Genomic DNA, 19,727 nt, shown 5'->3' with positions numbered 1-19,727 from the left:
CACTTTAGCAGCCAATGTTTAGGGCAAATTTTTGAAATAGTTTCACAAGGTTTAATTTAACAGGAAATTCTTTTTTTAATGGCCAAACTTGGCAACTAATAGGTTTCATTTTATTAGTAAATTCATGTTTAATGGCCAAACTTAGCAGCTAAGAATATTGAAAATGGTTCATAATAGCCAAACTTAGCAGCTAACATTGCTAAATATAGCAATCAGCCTACTGTTATTGACAATATTTGGTTTTAACTTGAAAATGTACTTAATGGGCAGGAATATATTACTGACGGTTAAACATCATATTTTGATTTTTGAATGAATCCAAGTTTTTTTTTTTTTTCAGGTTTCTATATGTAAATAAAGTTAAAATTACACATTTCATTTAAAGGAGATACATGATGTCATTACCATTGAGACAGTCACTTTAATGGCAATAATTACAGATCTGAGTCACAAAAATAGCAGTTAGTCTAGATAATTACATAGCAGCAGGAACAATCATAAAACATCTTTAATATCTGAATCCTTGCAAAGCAACAATCTTATTTCATAAATATTCATGTAGATAAATAAACTCATCTGATGGGTATACACTGTAGATGAAAACATTTTCATATATAGCAAAAATCTAGTTGTACTTGGCTTATTTTAAAACGACACAATTTCACCATGTAATTAAATAAGAAATGTACGCTTTCTTTCTCACCTGAATTGAATCATTACTATCTAAATACTGCCGTATAGAACACCAAGCATCTACAGTAACGCCTTTTATATTACGTACCTTTTGTACATTAACAGTTCAATTAACAGTTTTGAGCTGTTTTACTAATTTTGAGGAAAATCAGACAAACTATACAAGCTCTAAGCTGTTGCTCTTCAAATGGCAGCTGGATATCGCATTGTAGCTTATGATGTCGCCTCCAGCATTTCTTTGTGCAAGACATGATGAATGTGCTTTGTCGTTTAAAGGAATAGTTCGACATTTTGGAAAATACGCCTCAGGCAGAGAGTGAGATGGAAAGATTAATACTACCCTCATGTTTCGTCCGTTGAATTTAAGGCTACAGTCAGCAGCTGGTTAACTTGGCTTAGCAAAAAGACTGAAAACGGGGTAACAGCTAGCCTGGTTCTTTCCGAAGGTAAAAAAAAAAAAATCCGCCTTTCAGCAACTCTAAACCTTACTGATTAACATGTTACCTGTTGTTTGTTTAATACAAAAAAATTGTAAAATTGGCAAATTACTATTTAAAAAAAAAAAAAAAAAAAAAAACCTTTTTAACAAAGAAATAGTCTGGCATATCAACATGTGAATTGTCATTTTTACACTTAGATTTTCGTACAAACTAAACAAACAAGATCATTTCTTTTAATTAATGAGCTTTACAGGTATTTGTCGGCAGATTTTGTTAATGTTGGACAGAACCAGATTAGCTGTCTTCCCTTGTTCTCAGTCTAAGATAACTGCGTGTTGGCAATAGCTTCACATTCAAGGGATAACTATGGCAGTAGTAGGAATTTTCTCTTCTGACTCTCCATCAGATAGCTAGAAGGCCTATTTCACAAAATTATGAACTTTTGCTTTAATGTGGCAGTGCACTATCACCACTTACATTCTGAGTAAAACAGTCTTCGATTGTGTCCCCTCCCTCTATAAAACACAACATTTGCCAATAATGTGAAGTTTGAGAGACAGACTGAGAATATAAAGCTTCAACATGCACATTCAATTCACCAGCCTCTATTGAGACCTAACAGTCATGTTCAGTTTACCAAGGCATCCTGAATGTGACCAACGACAAGCAAACATTCAAAAACGGCGGTGCTGTTTATGTTTTTTCTGCGTTTGAAAGCTCTATTCAGCACAAAAACGGTGACTTCTTGCTGCTAGTACCTCTGTCATATCTCATGAGTTCTGCTCAGCTTCGATTCTCCTGTCATTACTTGTTAATAAAGGTAGAAAATAACAGTCCTGGCCCTGGCCATCTCTTTAATGACAAGCTCCATTCTTCAGTGTTTGCCTGCAGGCTCGTGGTTCGGCTACAGCGGTCACCATGCCTCAGCAGACTGCGCTTCATCCTTTCATCTTAGACGGCACTGATCAATGTGAGATCAGAAGGCAAACCACTTCATCTGCTCTCTGCCTGTGTGAGTGTATCTCTTCCCCTTAGCATGTAATTGGCTCTGCCCCCGAGGCTAAAAGTCTTCTAGTCTCTAGTAATCACTGTGTTCAAGTCTCCTCTCGGGAGATTGTGAAGTGAATGGAAAGACTATTCTTTGACAAATCTTCTGCCTTTTTTGGGTTAAATGTAAACATACACATATCATACAAGTAGATAGTATAATTTTGAGTAATTGTGGGTATGGGCCATCTAACAAATGGCACATGTTAGTTTTAATAGTGATAGATCAGCCCAGAATACACAAACAGTGAAGAGCCTGTAACAATCATGAGGTGAAATGTGTGGAAGCAGGAAAAAAGGGGGGAGTGAGCTCCAAACACACAAGTCTGACATGGCTGTAACCAGTAATGCAATACAGTGGACTTTTCATCAATATTACATTTCTCAACCTCCAACAAGAGTTTTTCACACTAGCTAAAAAGCAGGAGGCCACCAGTATTCATGAAAACATCAAATATGGTTTCTTACAGCAAACTATCATGACTTACATATACATTTCTGCAGTATCGAGCAAGAATCAATTGTAGGGTGTGATAAAGAAATATAAAACTGCAAAAAGTACTAAATAGCTTTCTGAATTTTAAATATCCATTGTGTATGTGTAAAAATGCTGAAAGCCGCAGTGCTCTCAGAACATTAATTTAAGGTTAAAGCTGCAAAGATTTAACAGTCTTAAAGTCTTTAGGTAATTTGTTTCATGTAACAGTGAATAACCAAACTCTCAGTGTGACTAATTCTGTTGTAGCTTTACTTCAACAAAGCCTCAATTTTCATTTATTTCATACTCATGCTTCAGTCAGAGTTAGATTGGTTCACTATTAAGTGGCACAATATCTTGAAACCAACACATCAGAGGAAAGACACCAAGGCAACTCAGTGTCAAATGGTAATGGATAAATCACAAAGATCTGAACAAGAGGATTTTTAGGATCAATTCAAGAAAGGTTGGTAAAGCATTTAAAGTCAGCCATAAGCTTAAACCTTTTGACAAGGTCTTAATTTTTATACAGAGCCTCTTCATTCATGTACCCACTCATCATCTGTTGTGGGACACAGCAAAATGAGAACAAGTGACCTACTCATCCAGAGACAACACTTCAAACTTGAGAAAATACTCAAGCAAGTTTCTTTTTTTATACAGTATACAATATACTTCACATTTTGAAACTAGGGTGTAGTCCAGGACATCATCCATTTTATAAACATCTACAGTATATCCAAATATCTGTTCCCCAAATAAACCGGAACAAGTCTTAAGCAGAATGTCTCTGAGTTCAAAAAGTAAAACTTGTTCTTTTGATTTGAGATGCCCATGTCAAGAAATAATTATCTCATGAGTAAAACTTTCTACCAGACACGACATTTCAGCTCAGGGTTCATTGGACTGCCTTTTTGGCATTGGAAAGCTTCTGAGAATGCTTCAAAATTTTGGAGAGATCCGAGCACTCTGAAAACAAAAGAAAAACACAATATTAAGGGGATGAAAGCTGAAATATGTTATGAAAGTTAGAGGAGTACTGTTAAGTATGCACCCAGCCAGTCCTCATATTTCAATCAGCAAACGGAGCTGCATTGATTCCAGTGCTATAATGAGTTGTGCTTTGGCACAACAGAATACAGGAGTAATTGGCTTATATTTACAGTGTGGTGAATCTTTAAATTTTACGAGGAAAAGAGCCAGAGGGGTCCCGCTGCCTGTCTGCTGTTTCATGCTGTTCAGGTGGTGTACAGTGGGTTTTTCCACTGAACATGGCTGTTTGCTTTGCTGGGAAGTTACACTATGAGAGCGATGAGAATGAACCGAAACAGAAAAGTTGTGCCAATAAACCAAAACAATGACTTCTAAAGATGGTAAAACATCCTGTAGAGCTGAGGTGACCTGCAGAGTCAGGTGGTAATTCAATGTGGTTTCATCACCACAAGCGACCACTTTCAAATTTGAGTAGTAAGTGATCCACTATTAATGTAAAAATATCAATTATACACGTTAAAAGTTTTATTCAATACTTGGGGTCAGCTAAATTTAATAAAACAAAGTGTATTTTGTGTGCTGTATTTTCTATCCATCAATGACTAGAGTTTTTCTAAAATGTATTCAGTCAGGAACTCCAAAAAATACATCTAACAATATGGATCCCATTTTGAAACTGACATAATACAGTGATGTCTCACTTAGCACTACCTGCTCTAGTTTTTTTACAATAGATTCTTCTATTTCCAAATAACGCAGTTATACTTCATCAGTTAGATCAGTCTGAATACTAAAGTCTCACTGGTTTGAAAAGTTATTGGTGCACCTCTGATGATAGCAACAGATCATACTGAAGCTCCTTACCTGTATTCTAAGGGACTGTGTGAGTCAGTCTTGATGGACTGGCTGGCATACTCAGGCCGATAAGCACCACACCACACCTGGAAAAATAAAAGATTACAGAAAAGGACAGAGAGAAGAAGAGAGTATTTATTTTATTTTTTTTTTTATGTTTTAAAAAGTGTCTTTGCAGACTGTTATTATTAGAAATACAATTTATAAATCACAAAATTAATATTTCACCTGAAATATAACTTGTGCTTATACTATAAATTATAGCACAAGCTATATAGCCTTTATGTGCAAGTTCGGTCCAAGCTGTTTTACTCATGTACTGACTTGTAACGTCGACCATCTCAGTGTAGAGCAGGTTCAGTTTTTAGGCCTTCACAGCAAACACTCACTTGGACTCGAGGATGAATTATTTTGGTGGTCAAAGGTCAAGGTCACTGTGACCTCGCAAAACATGGTTTTAACCTTGTGAACGCAATATCTCAGTAATGCTTTGAGGGACTACGCTCAAATTTGGCACAAAGACTCACTTAGACTTAAGGATGAACTGATTAGATTTCTGTGGTCAAAGGTCACTGTGACCTCACGTCTTGAATGTATATCTCAAAACCACCTTTAGTTCATTTCTTCAGAGTTGGGACAAACTTGGACTCAAAGATGAATTGATTAGATTTTGGTGGGAAAAGGTGAAAGGTCAACATCGCGATGACCTCATGTTCTTGAATGCGATATATCAAGAATACCAAGAGGGAATTTCATTAGATCTGGCATGATCATTCACTTGGACTCAAGGATGAGCTGTGACCTCACAAACACGTTTTTGGCCATAACTAACAAATTCATATGCTAATTATGACACCATTAAATACAAATATCTGATAAAATGTTGAAGTGTTGATATTTTATATCTAAATGGTCAAAGGTCAACTTCACTGTGACATCATAATGTTCTGCAAAAACACTTCTAACCGTTATTCAATGCAGTAACTAAGGAGGGGGAGATTGTGATCATATTTCCTCCAACTTTGCGAGTTGGCGCAGTCATACAACCATGAGGACGTAATTCTAGTCTGCTTATGCTTTACATTCCCTGGCACCCCAAGCCTGTTTACTTTGGTAGATCTTCTCATCTCCTATGTGTGTAGCTGAACACTGATTTGTTCTGGGATTGCTCCAGTGTATCACCCCTTGACCCTCTCCCTTTGTCCCAGTGTTGAATTCTCAGCACCAAACATCTACTGAAAAATGCTTCTCCTGAACTTTGGCTCTCAACTCCAGGTGGGGAAAATATTATCTGCCCTACCCTGTCTGCTGAAATAACACATCCAGAAACAGTATCATAGTATTCTCATTTACTTGGGCAAAGTTAAGAAAGAACAGTTGCTTGTGATCCATGTCTAGACCAGGTAGATACGGCTCTTCACCCTTCATCTCCACCCACTTCAGATAAGCCTGTAAATGCACACACACACACACACACACACACACACACACACACACACACACACACTTAAAAACAGAGTTCAGGTGTGCATAAACTTTATTATTAGCATTTTAGAGTTCATCATTATTGCCTAAATAGTAACATGTAGTTTTGTGCTCTTGCTGCTAACATCCAACCTTATACGCTTGACGAACCCCTCCGTTGTCTGCGATGTTCTCCCCCAAAGTGCTTATTCCACTGACCTGCAAACACACAACAGCATGAAAACACTCACATTGTGTGATCACTAAATACATGGCTTACATAGTCAGGGATTACTGCAGAGACAAAACCTCTCATTTCATACATGCCACTGGGTGCTTACGTTTTGTCCACCTGCTAGTTTCCAGTTGAAGTTGCCATATTGTTGCACCATGCACTGCGACTGCTCTTTAAAATGCTCAGCAGAGTAATTACTCCACCAGTTTAGCATATTACCATCCTTGTCAAAATTACGACCTGTAAAGAAACATAATGCATTAAATAAAGAACTGTTTGCCAAACATGGCACATGTGTATTTGAGAGGCAAATTTGAAATCAGTTGTTATGATAAGGTGACCACAAATGATAAGCTGTATTTATCTGTTTGGGTTTCCCAAAATATCCACAGTGAATCACCATTGTCATCAAATCCATGTGTGATCTCATGCCCAATAACCATTCCTATTCCTCCAAAGTTAAGGGCCTGATGCTGATGTTTACTGAAGAAAGGTGGTTGCAGGATTCCTGCAGGAAACACTGCATAGACATAAACAACAGGAGTTAAAACACAACACATACTGGCAAAGGCGCTAAACAGGACTACAATGAAGAGAGACTGTTGCAAAATAAAAACCAATGTCTAATTTGACACGCAGGCCCCCGGTGGCCTCATTGCCTCATGTAAACCTCCTACCTATCTGGTTTCTGTTGGGTGAGTAGAATGCATTCACCACAGCAGCACCAATGATCCACCTGAGAAGTGATTGAGAAATGGATTAAAACTGAAAACTGAATTTGTAGCTGGAGGAAGCACCTGTTCAGTTCATGCATGGAGCATATTTTGTACCATGAAACAATATATTCAAACCTTCCTCTTCAATGTTCTTTGAGAGTTACTTGATGAGGACACAGAACATCTTTTTCTTGTAACTATGAAAGCAGCAAATTACATCAGGATATTCGATGCATCATGTCCATTTTATAAAATCATTTTTGTTACATTTTGGCTAAGCTCAACCTTGTTTATTTTCCTGGAAAAAGAAAGTGCAAATATGTAGGATTGTTTTTCAAACCATTTTTGTCTAATCAACCTCATCTAAAGAGGGACTTAGTAACTATAGATGTAATTTTCCTGCCTCGCACTTTAACTCAGAGCACTAAGAAAACATGGTGACTGCCTGGACGGTTTGTACTGTCAGATGTATCGGCAGCTTACAAGTCTGGGTCAACTGGTTCTCTGAGCTTCTTCAGACTCTTGTGTGCTTCAGACTTGAGGTTCTCCAGGATGTTCTCAAAGTAGTGTTCTTCACTAAAGTTTAGCTGGAAAGAGAAACAGGATAAATCAGACATCAGTGATAAGTGCATCTTTAAGTTATTCACAGTGTGGCCTGTAGAAATAGTCTAATTTTTTACTTACGTGAGCATATTCCTGGTCAAGTTTCTGGTTGCTTTTCTGTAGAATATGATCTGGATAACCAATATGCTCCTTGATTGCCATGGCCTACAAGAGATGCACAACAATCTGTATTACAATACCTTACATCTAGACAAGATACACCCTTATTTTCTCAGCTTGACTACAAACTGTACTGTACCTTCTCTCTCGCTTTCTCTTTCGAGGGAGCATCCATCCAGCTTAACTCCTCCAGTGTTTCCACATAGGCTTTCTGGATCTTACTGATAAGGTCACTGACCTGTGAACATATGATACAAATACAAAGACTGTAACCATAATTCCAATACAGAGATGCATTTTCATTATTAGAAGCCCCCAGGTAACCAAAGCTGCATTTTGTGTGTAAAAAATAATGTGATTTATTTTGAGAAATGCACTCTGAATGTACCAGCCACATACTCTAAATTTTATTAAAGCATAATATTTGTCAACAATTACACCTTCTTCTATGAAGACATATTTTATATTATCACAACTGTGTTTTACTATAATATCATTCGTTATCTGTTTATCCAGCAGCTTCCATCTATGGCTACCCACAGGTGGAGTTACAGTTCTTGACAGATATATTAATAAACACTTATATATACTTACAACTACATTATTTTGCGTTATAAACCATATTTTGAATGTCTATATACTGCTTGTGACTGCCAGATAGGGGGATTTAATGTAAAGTGCTGCTAACGTATTTATAATGAATTTGGAATAGTTATAATTGCATCATTATTACAACTACATGTGTAACATTTCGATGTGCCATGAAATGCATTTAGCACTAGATAGGTTCGTGTTATAAAACAGAAAAGATATTTTGTCTTACAAAAATGGTGTAAAAGTGTTGAAGTTAATACAGAGGAGATAATGAGTCAAAATTTATGTTCTTGATTCAGTGGCACATAATGTAAATTGAAGCTTGAAAAGTTACACTTGGCCCCTCAAAATCAATTTGTTGCACATAATGTATGTCATACCATGAATTTCTTTGTAGAATAGCTTGCACACCAGAGTTTGACGCAAACTTCTGCAGTGGTAGTCATTGATTTCCATGCTCTAAGGAAGATTTGTTTCTGATTTGTTCATAGAACAAAAAGACTCACCATTCGCTTACTTTCTCCAGCAAAGGTCTCACGCACATAAAGAGCTCCAACTGCGTTCTCCATGCTGCTCTGGACGTAACGGACACATTCCCGCCACCAAGCATCCTCCACAGTGGTCCCATAGAGAGTCTGTCCATACACACAGACACACACTGTAATATTGTTTGTTTTTTTTTGTTTTTTTTTACCTTGTTAGGCTAATCTGTGTTGCTCTGTTATGCCATGCACATCGCACCTTCCTGTAACGGGCTCTGGCATCTTTGAAGCGACGGCTCAAGCTATTAACTCTGTCAATGATGAGCTGCCAGGTGAGGTAGTTCTGCATTGTTCTGCAAACATAGATTGTTTTTGTTTTTCCCGTGCTAGATTGAAGCTGTTCTGTAGTAACTTACTCATCATGGACTCGTGTTTGCATATCGCTCTTGGGCTGACCTGACACTGTGTCTGGAGAGAACGTCATTCATCTTTTCAAGGTAGGGAGAGCTGTACACCACCACCTCTTCCTCTAGCTGGACCTCAATGGACACGCTCGACAGAACTCCTTGAATAAATCGTGTCCAGTTGAAACCCTGGAAAACAAAAGGCAGGACATTGTTTTTTAACATTTGTAGCTTTACTAGATACATACCATGTCTACTCCCTGAAAAATGTAGATTGTTTGCCTATATGATTCATATATATCGAATACCACGTGGACTATGAAAAGACCAGCAACAACAATGAAAAGAAACAAAGTACTTACCTGCTCTGTCCCTGACAAAAATCTAATATCTCTGTATCTCATACATTTTAGAAATTTGTCAGTAAACCAAAACAAACACTTATACTGTACACAGCCAAACATTAAGCTTCCAGGTACAGCAAGTCTTCTAAGTGCGCCTTCAATTACCATGTACAAACAATCATGTAGTGAGTAAACATTAACATACAAGGTGTCATTATGTACAAAAAAATGGACATGACCAAGGCACAAAGTACATCACCTCACACTGTGACATTTCCTCTGCAGAGTCCTTTATTTTCTACACCAGGACGCTTTGGAGTGTATTATCACACACATACGGCCACAGGCAGTAAGAAACACAGTCACACCTTCATCCACTGTTAAATTTGGTTTCCAGTCACTTTAACTCAGTTAGTTTCACCTGTGAGAGTTAACAAGAGTGTTGCACCCAGCAGAGCTACTGTTGCTATGGTTACGAGGAGTCTAATATACTGTATCTTGATTATTGCTACCTGAAACTACAGTGTGTTTTAGGTTCCTCTTGTACAGCTTTAAAGGACTCGTCCAACATTTTGGGGAAGTACACTTCATTTGCTTTCTTGCCAAGAGCTATGTGAGAAGATTGGTGCTAAATATGAAACTAGAATCAGCAGCAGTTTAGCTTAGCTTAGCATAAAGACTGTAAACGGAGGGACACATCTAGCCTGGCTCTGTCAAAGGTAACATCTACCAGCACCTCCAAAGCTCTGGTAAAGAAGCAATGGGAACGGTCTGATCATGTTTCACTATAGAATACAGGCCTACATTGATATTTTAATGCACTTTATTTTGTAGCCGTATGACATAAATATCAAAATAAGATTTTTTTCTTTACCCTGCAGCCCCCTTTTAAAAATGTAACAATCCAAACAAAATATCCCTGACAGTTTGTCTTACTTAATTGCCCTCTGTAGTTCCCTACTATGTGGATAGCAGCCAACTGCCTTGCTGAAAGGCACCTCAACAATAGGCCTACTTATTTTGTAAGTGGAAACATCCTCATTCACTCATTCAGTTTTTTCACCAAAACTTTCAAAGATACAATAGTGATTTGAACTAGTGAACTGTCTGCACTCTGAATATGAAATGCACAAGAAGTGAAGAAGTAAATCACACTTACATTAAAGCTGAATGTGCTCTGTAGTTCACCAAGTGTCATCTTGTTGTAGAGAACAGTGACATCTTGGCGCTCCTCTGCTGGCGATGTGGCCTATCCAGCAACAGGAAGGAAAAAAAACCCTATATAAATTGATGCTTTATTATATATTCACATTTTGTTCTCCTTTCATCAGCAGAGTCTCATTTGTCATGCTGTTGACAGGCCCCCAAAAAACAACAAAAAAACAGGTGATAGCTTGGCTGATCTCCTAGGTCCACACTTAATGTAGCCTGGTTCTTTCATTCACTCGGAGCAGAGAGGAGGTGCTCATTTTTCATCTTGTCATTATTCATTTTCCTTAACCCTTGTCCCACAATTCCATTTCCTGTTGTGGCTGGCACTCACATTGGCAATGTCTGTCTCCAGCTCCAGCACTTGCATCATTTCCTCCCACACATGGTCGTCATCCTGAGTCAAGTTCCTGTCCTCTCGGGTTATCTTTGCGATGGAAACCATGAAATGTAGATAGGCCTCTCGCACCTATGGTACAATAACATAAGCTGTAAATTTTGTTTCCAGTGCAAAATCAAGGTTGTGTCAGGAAATACATTTTTAACTGCCAATTCAGCCAGATCATGTTTTTTTCAGTTATAGCTAGTCATATCTAGCCATGCAGGCAGTGTCAGTTAGATATGAGTTTGATTGTTTTAGTTTTGTTGCTGCCAACCCATGTGAATGGAATTACGGTTATGCTTAAAAACTCAACAGCAGTAGCTATTTACATAGTCCTCACTATGTAACATCAAAACTATTGATTCAGTAGGAAGATCCAATGAAATTGTACCAAGGACATCTCAAAATCTCAACAAATAAAACCAAAGCTATTTGTATGATTAGATCATTAGGCATCACCTTTTTGTAGTTTCCATCATTGAAGTAATAGTCTCTTGATGGCATCCCAAGTCCTGGCTGGTCAATCTAATTAATACACAAGAATAGCAATTATGCATTTTTACACATTTATAATTTCATAATATTTAAGTTTTGTGTATTTTAACAGTATCATTAAAAGATAAGGCAGGCAATGCTCTATACTTTTATTATATGGTCAAAATCTCATGAAAACACCAAAATGAACTGAATTCCTAAGCCTGATATGGCTCATTCCTCTGTCCCATTTATTTCCATTGTTCTCCAAACACTATTAAAAACACATTATTGAAACAAATGTTTCTTCAATCTGATGAACCTGGGCATTGTAGGTTATTTTGCATGTATCCCACGCACACTGTCCTGCTGCCATAAATATAAATTGTGACATCTTCAGTAGAAACTAAGGTGCTCCGAGCTGAGTGCCACAGTCAGGGAGGGTTAGGGTTAGAAAGTAATGAGAGATACACCAACACAAAAATATAAAATAATGCCAACCTTATGTAGGCTATAATAACTGCATGACGGTTGTTACCTGTTATTTTTGCTATGATAAACAGTGATCTTACATAAATAATATGACGCCTCGAGTCCCGGTCATCTGTCCACACGTACATGTCCAGCAGAACCTTCTTGTGGAAACGAGCAGTAAGCGTGGCCAGTGTGTCCTCAAGGCTCCATGCTTCCTCTGCAACAATAGAAGAAAATTAGCACTTCATTTGAATGCATTTGTCTAAACACTATAAAGAACTAGTAAATGTAGCAGGTTGCACCTCTCTGCTGCTCATTTAACTGTGTACTCTGTACAGATATGCGTGGATAATTCAGTTTGAGCCACCATCCATGATTACATTTACTTAAAGTGGCAAGAGGCTGGAGCTTGGGGAAGAGCAGCGTAGACTATTTAAAGCATCCTTCACAGTCCTGATTGAGGACCTGCTCCTCTACCCACTCATCACGCTCCCAAGCTCCACACCTGACTGCTCAGCTGAAGAGCATCGGTCGGCCTCTTGATCCCACCAACAAAGCTCATACTCAGCAATTCACTGAGTACAAATATAGCAACACAGGCCCTGTGTGAGCACATGTATTTGAGTAAGAAGTGAACCCAAGTGCTTGTTTGTGTGGATGTGTTGCATACGCACGTTTGCCTGTTTGCACAGAAGAGACTGTAGACTTTAATCAGTGTGTGGTATAGAGGCATTTCTACCTGTAGTGGTGTTCCAGTCATCTGACGCCACAGGCCAGTCTCCAATACTCTCAATGAGCTTCAGGAGGGGTTGGGAGTCACGATGCTCTATGAGGCCTGCAGGTAAAATACCATGTTCTATAACATACAACAGCCACACCGCAGTCTGTCTACTATTCATCCTTATTGAGAGTGAAAGTTCACTCTCAACCTTTGAATCAGCTTTTCACAAAAACTATCTCACCATCTTAAATTTTAAAGCATGAAAAGGGTTGATTTTTATTTTGTTTAAATTGTCAATTATGAGCACAGGGAAAAAATGTACAGACATTTCAGTTATACCTTCTTCAGTGTCCAATAGTCTTCAGTTTCATGGTTGAATCCTTTTTACTTTTCACCAACAATGAATGTTAATCATCTTATTACGGGCCTCCAGAGGATGCCTCTGGTAACAGGTAGCCACTGGTACACCTGCTGGTTAATAAGCTGGATCCAACCATGACAACTACTGCTACTGCTACTGTGACTACTGCACAACGCACACTGAAGAGAGCATAGCCAAAAAGTCTGTGCATTTTGTCCCTTTGCTCAGACTTGACAATTTAAACTGAAGGTAATGTCGAATTGATTTGGGTGTGTTAAACCTTTTGCACTTTGGACTTTGGTTATATACACCATAATCATCTTCTAATCTCAAATCTCATTTCTATAACAACTGGGCAACTCCATCTCTGAACTGGTTTCCCATCATTCTTTCACACTTTGCATGATCAATAATATGTATTAAATTGTATGTAGTATTAAAAAGGTCTTTAAAAATCAGATACACTACTTGTCAACATACTTTATAGAAAAATACCAATTTTTAGTCTGAGCAAAGAGATCCTTACTGTCATTCATGCAGGAGCTGTAAAGAACTTTGGCCTTTCTGATGGCATCCCTGTCCTGTTCGTTCTCCATCTCGAGAACACCTGCAACAACAAAACATGTGCAAACATTTCCGCTCTGAGTAAAACCCACGCATAGCTCTGAATACTGCAGCCCACTGACCACCACCAAAGATTAAACCCGTGACCCCGGCATTGTACCACTGTGCCAGCTGACCTTTCAGGACAATCTCCAGCTTGTCCCTCAGAATGTCAAAGACGCTGTGGCGAGAGCTGGTCTCCGGGATGACATGGCGCTCCAGCCAGCCCCCGCAGGCGTACTGGTAGAAATTATCGCATGGCTTCACAGATGTGTCCATGTTCTGCAAGAGCCGAGCCGCTTTAAAGGTAACACAGAGAGAACAGAGGGGAGAGAGAGACAGAGGGACGGGATGGTGAAGAGCCATGTGTTTTTTTTTTGTTTGTTTTTTTTGCAAGGATGGGAGTTGACTTTATTTGCCAAATGAAACAGCAGGGACGCAAAGAAAAAGCAGCTCCGCTCACCTGCAGTAACACAGTCCGCAGTTGTGCACACATTGTTGGGGTTGGAGCGAAACAGCTGGCCTGGAAAAGTCAGTATATGTCAGTATGTGAGACTCTTTGACAAACTACACCCCAACTGCCGCAAGGAGGATGTTGCTGTGTAAAGTATGGCGCTAAATCTACTCTAGCCTACATCTATAGTCCGTGTGTGACAGGCAATGTCTATGTCAGCAATGACTCTTTCACTTTTGTGTGGCTCTGCTGATCAGGCAGTAAAGGGAATTACAGTATTACAGTGACTATCAGAGGTGCAGGCTTGGATATGACACACGCCAAACCCACTTGTCCCACAGTTTATCCTGTGTTCAGTTTACAGGATTAAAAAAGTCTCACCTCCTCCTGTTGAGCTCCTTGACACACTCGGCCTGTTGGATTGTTCTGAGTTGGATGGAAGAAACAGAAACACATTCAAGACGAGTTTACTGTAAATGATAACGATAATTACAATTGGTTGCATCAGGTGGTAACCTTTAAAGCAGGAGGAAATGCAATTAAGTTTTATGTGCAGCATTATAATTGTGTTTGCAAGCGCACACAAAAGATTTAAAAGAACCTGGAGGAATAGCTGCAGTTAAAGGTTGGGCCTATGTGTGTGTGTGTGTGTGTGTGTGTGCATATGTAGTCAGAAAACAATTGGTATTATAAAGCAAAACTAATTTGCCAACTTTGGTGAGTAACATTAACCTTCAAACTATCTGAAAGGTTATCCGATGACATACGTACATCAGTGTTGCATAAAACATATCATGGTCATTTCTGAAGACATTTTCTAGGGTCAAGATCACTTCCTGTGTCAAGGCCAGGTTGCAATCACTAAAAACAACACAGAGTAGGGAGACACTTCATTGCTGCTGCCATCTGTAATATCTGGATCTTTCCACAGTGAGTCATTACCTTTCACAACCGTTGTATAGAGGACTACCAGCCCCGCCAAGGCACAGCAGACCAACAGCAGCAGCACGGACAGACCGATTTCTGCAACAGTCCAACGACGCTTTCCAGGTTTACTTGATTTCTCCATGATATCCATTTGGCTTTCGGATTTGCCCATATTCCTCCTGACTGCCGGCTCTGTGGGAAAGACACCGTTAGAGTGTGGGATGGTCCAGGCAGGAAGCTGTGTGTGTTTATGTGTGTGTGTGTGTGTGTGTGTGTGTGTGTGTGTGTGTGTGTGGGCTGTGCAGTGATCCATCGGTAAACTGTGCCAGCTGACCTGCAGTGAGTGAGCTTCAACTGCTGAACACCTACAACAACTTCACTGACAGGAGTTGTGAAACTGCTGGTCTCGTTGCACAAAAACAGTTTGTCACCCTTTATTTCCTTCACTCTTTTTAATTTCGCTAAGTAAATGTTTCAGCCCAGGTTTTTATAGTGTAATTTATAGTTGCATTACTATTTATAAGCTCATGAAATCCATTAAAGTTGCTTTTGGGTTCTTCCTTCCTTTCCTTTCTCACCCTGAAAAATCAAGATAGCATCAATAAATCTAAATAGCTAGAAGGCTGATTTATTCATTTATCATCAAAGTTATCTTAATATGAGAGGGATTCAATTCGAAAGGAAATGGGAGATTTAGTAGGAGAGTTTCATTGTCAAATGAAATTGTAATGTACCTTAAAAGTATATCATGAAACACTGATTCCCAACATGAGGGTTCAGGACCCATAAAAGGGTTACGCTATAATTAAAGGGATAAGAAATAAATAGAATGAAACGTTGATATTGGATATTGGTTCTTTAAAAGAGGCCACCAAGTAAAAAGGCAATACATACGATTGATTGTCCATTTTAAAGGTAGTTTGGTAGCTGTTACACAGTTTTGTTATCTAAGTTAACAACATACTGTGAGTGACATTATATCCTTGGTTGTTAAACTGATTAGTTTGGTTCTACAAGTCTCAGCCCACCTGTTTTAACTAATAACCTGACCATGTTCAATACATTTTACTCAGTGTATGAGTTCATTTTAGACATTATTTCTCACTTTATCATTGAGCTCCATCTGTTGTTAATATAATCTGGGACAGAGAGTCGTTGTGTGGAGGGAATGTAACAGTAATGCTGGAAACAATTTGGCAAACAGTAAATTAACCATTAAACTTACTTTCACTGATCATTATTGTTTGACATAGTTGCCCCCCCACCTCTCTCCCAACACGAACACACACAGACACAAAGACAGACACACACGCACGCACATGCACGCACAAACCAACCCTGTACAATAATTATGGACGTGTGAACACAATATTGCAAATGAGCATTTGTGCAGGGGACGAAACGGCAATCACCCGTGGCTTTCAGCCGCATTGCTTCGCATCTATTCACTCTGCAGCACCTGTTTCTCCATAACCAGCCACATTGCCCTATCATTAGGCCTGACAGAGATCGGGCTGTAAATCAGAGGTTCACACTGCTGTGCCCCATTAGCCCTTCCTGATGAATACTCATGGGCACATATCTGGCACTACAGTGATGAAGGGCAGGCAGGGGCTTGTTAGAGCTTCACTCTCATCCTCGGCATTAGACTGCACAGAAATGCTCTCTGAGGCAAAATCCTGGTTTATTGCAATAAAGACAGGCCTCACTTTATAGGAAACTGTGCCATAACGTGCAGATTACTGTGTCACTACAAGATTTGTTTCCTAGTGGGAAGAGTTATTTACATCTTTAACTGTCCTCAGATTGCTGTGCTGGCTTCATGTCTACTCCTCTCTGCTTGACAGTATCTAGTTTGTAAATATCTATAGTAATGTGCAAACTGTATTTATAACCAACCACAAACACCATAAATATTAAGTCGATGGCTCATTTCCAGCACAATACAGCATAACGGTAGACTTTGACAAAAAGGTTAAAAATAAAATCTTAATATGTTAATCCTTGGTGAAATGGCTTTATGCTAGGATTTTTCTAATCATAGTAATAATTCAGACTCACTGGCATTCTAATAAATGGCATTAGATATGCACAAACTACAAAAACATTCTGTCAATCAATTATATTTGGCGTTTTAAACACATTTGTAGAACTATGACAGATGTAGAGAAAAATCAGTGTCTGAATCTGGTTTGATGTGAGCATAGTGTTCACACATTTCATAATAATGGCAGCTTAAGAAATGAAATAAATGTCATTTTGGTTTTATAAATGCGCTAACCTTACTGAACATCATGTTTTGTTTAGATGAAGGAGACCAACAATAATCACAAGAACTGTCCTGTACTGCTTTAGCTTTGATTATTTAATTCTACCCTCTTTTGAGAGATATCTTATTACACATCAGGTATTTTTTAATTTTTTATTCAAAACTTGAAATAGCATTTGACTGTGGGAAAAAATAGTAAATGTACTGTCCATGTTACCCATTGCATGCACTGCTGCTCATTCAGTAAATATTATTTATATTATTTTCCTCCTTGCCAACACAAAATGGTAAAAACTAATGATCTGAAGAGGATAATAATGACACAAAACCCACAAAATCTACACCCTGGATAAGGACTACATCATGTAGAATGTGCTCAATCTGAAAAAATTATATGATTGTTCAAATTTGTTTAAACTGGATTTTCTGAAAACGTGACAGAACTACAGTATGAGACATTTGCTACTTGTAAATCAAAAGACCTTTTTTTTTCCCCTGAGTAGAGTGTGCAGAGTGTCCTGCAGAGATTCACCAACCAGATGGGAAGGACAACCCCTGTGAGCCTGAGAGATAAAGCCCAGAATAAACAGGACTTGAAAGAGCTAACCGCTGCTCACCGCTGTGAGCGCAGGGTAACAGTCGACCCCAAGTGTATCTGGGAGTGTATCTGCATTTTTATCAACTACAAAAACAAAAAAAACTGGCAACAGAATAAGAAGCTGCAATGACAGAGGGGAAAATGTGCTTCTCTTCCTACTCTTCCTGGTCTAAACAACGCTCTAGCTTTGTGCAAACAGAATCAAAGTGAAACTTAACTCACTCACACCATTATCAGCTCAGCCGTCACACTCAGTACATCACTCCTTGGTAGATGCAGTAACTGAGTACATTGTCAGTCAGATCTTGCGCTGTTTATAGGCTTCACTGCTCAGAAACCACCTGACGGCAACAGAGTTCTTGCATCATGATTGTTTCTGTGGCTCTTTCTTTCAGCAAGCCTTTAACAAGGAAGTATAATACTGTCTATTACGGCCAAGCTGGCATTTACATTTTCCATTATTTAAACGGGTAAAAATCTTGTTGAGATTAAAATCTCTCACAGTTAATACAAGCAATGTAAACAGTCCGCTGTTAGACATAAACAATAGCCAGTTAAGATACATGAACACATATGACTTTGCAAAACTAAAACTAATATAAAAACAAAGTACTATTTACAGATTCTTTAAAAGGGATTTAAATTCACAACATTAATCAGCTCTGACAATTTCAAGTCCTCCTATACATTGCTCCAGTAGAGAAGGGCAGTGTACTTTTTCTGCCTTACTCCACATCCTGATGTGGGGAACCAACATCTGCAGAACACTGTGAGAACACGGGCCATATTGGTTTTCATTTCTACACAGGTACGCAGGCGCTCTGAGCCCTCTGAGTGAGAGGAGCATCAACGCAAAAAGCTACGGTGACACAAATGGTTCAGTTTTACTCAGTTCAGCTTGAGGATTTAATGTTAAAGACTTGTTCGTTCTCCAGTGAGTGACAATATTCCGACTCTGTCCGCAGCACTTTTGACAGGAACAAAAAGCAGTATGTAAGCATATGATATGATGCAGGAAACATAGTGGTGTAATTGAACAGGTAAGGGTTTCAGTCTGTTAAAAAAAAAAAAAAAATCCTTTCTCTGAAAGTGAAACTAATCTGTAGTAAATGTTTTGAGATCCCTTTTGTTTTAAGCGCATTAAGATTACATGCAACTGTGTCCAGTGACTGGTACTGTTCTTGTCTAAACTTGGTGTTCCAAACAAAACGAGGATTAACTCTCAGGTCAAGCTGTGCCAACAATCTGCACACTTTCTCCAGGTCAGTGTTATTCACAACAGACCGCATGCCCTCACTTTTATAATAATGACATCTTCCACACGTAGAAATGTCCAAACAGCTTCAAATGTTGGAGAATGTCCTTGTGGAGTGCATTCAGTGTTTCAAATCTGTCCCAAGACTGCTGACTGTCTGTCACCAGTGTCCCACCTCTCAACCACCTTCACTTTTGGACTTGACTGCAAACAGAAATCTAATCTCAAGGATCCAGAGGCTTACCTTCTTTTGTGTGGATGGTTGAAGTCCCTGAGCCGTTTCCCCCACAGCGCGCTAATATCTCAAACACCCCTGCTGAGCATCCACTCAGAGCTGGTGTGTAGAGAAATGAGTCTGTGCTGCGGGTTGAAGGAGACGTTATCCAGTTCAGCGTGCCTGCTCAGGGAATGAGTGAGGCGGCACAGAGAGAGAAGGAGAGCAAAAGAGAGGGAGAGGGAGCGAGGGAGCGAGAGAGAGAGAGAGAGGGAGGGAGGGAGGGAGGGAGGCAGATGGGAGGTGATAGTACTGTAT

The 19,727-nt window shown here is 39.1% G+C and overlaps 1 protein-coding gene across 1 annotated transcript; it reads right to left on the bottom strand.

Annotated features, from left to right (window-relative positions):
• Nucleotides 1-396: 396 nt before the first annotated feature.
• mmel1 (membrane metallo-endopeptidase-like 1) lies at nucleotides 397-19,606 on the bottom strand. Its single transcript, XM_056385470.1, has 24 exons — nucleotides 19,440-19,606; nucleotides 15,089-15,265; nucleotides 14,528-14,572; nucleotides 14,156-14,215; nucleotides 13,830-13,991; nucleotides 13,616-13,696; nucleotides 12,747-12,842; nucleotides 12,106-12,224; nucleotides 11,519-11,584; nucleotides 11,012-11,146; nucleotides 10,628-10,717; nucleotides 9,177-9,313; nucleotides 8,980-9,073; nucleotides 8,745-8,873; nucleotides 7,784-7,882; nucleotides 7,606-7,689; nucleotides 7,405-7,508; nucleotides 6,883-6,941; nucleotides 6,606-6,725; nucleotides 6,312-6,445; nucleotides 6,124-6,189; nucleotides 5,860-5,955; nucleotides 4,516-4,592; nucleotides 397-3,627 (listed from the first exon to the last, which is right to left on the bottom strand). Exons 2-24 carry the CDS (start codon nucleotides 15,243-15,245, stop codon nucleotides 3,528-3,530), a joined length of 2,310 nt encoding a protein of 769 aa, XP_056241445.1. The 5' UTR covers nucleotides 15,246-15,265; nucleotides 19,440-19,606; the 3' UTR covers nucleotides 397-3,527.
• Nucleotides 19,607-19,727: the final 121 nt, after the last annotated feature.

This window comes from Seriola aureovittata, chromosome 2 (genome assembly GCF_021018895.1).
Source record: "Seriola aureovittata isolate HTS-2021-v1 ecotype China chromosome 2, ASM2101889v1, whole genome shotgun sequence".
Taxonomy (NCBI): domain Eukaryota; kingdom Metazoa; phylum Chordata; class Actinopteri; order Carangiformes; family Carangidae; genus Seriola; species Seriola aureovittata.
Note: the sequence above shows the minus strand (reverse complement) of the source record. Positions and strands in the feature narration are given on the sequence as shown.

Bases quoted from the DNA above. Each gene is read 5' to 3' on its own strand.
- mmel1 (XM_056385470.1), bottom strand. From the start codon at position 15,245: ATGGGCAAATCCGAAAGCCAAATGGATATCATGGAGAAATCAAGTAAA. The intron at 13,697-13,829 runs GTCAGCTGGCAC...TTGTTGTTGCAG, and splicing joins GCTGGAGATTGTCCTGAAAG to GTGTTCTCGAGATGGAGAAC. The intron at 9,314-10,627 runs GTAAGTGTGATT...TTTGTTTTCCAG, and splicing joins AGAGCACATTCAGCTTTAAT to GGTTTCAACTGGACACGATT.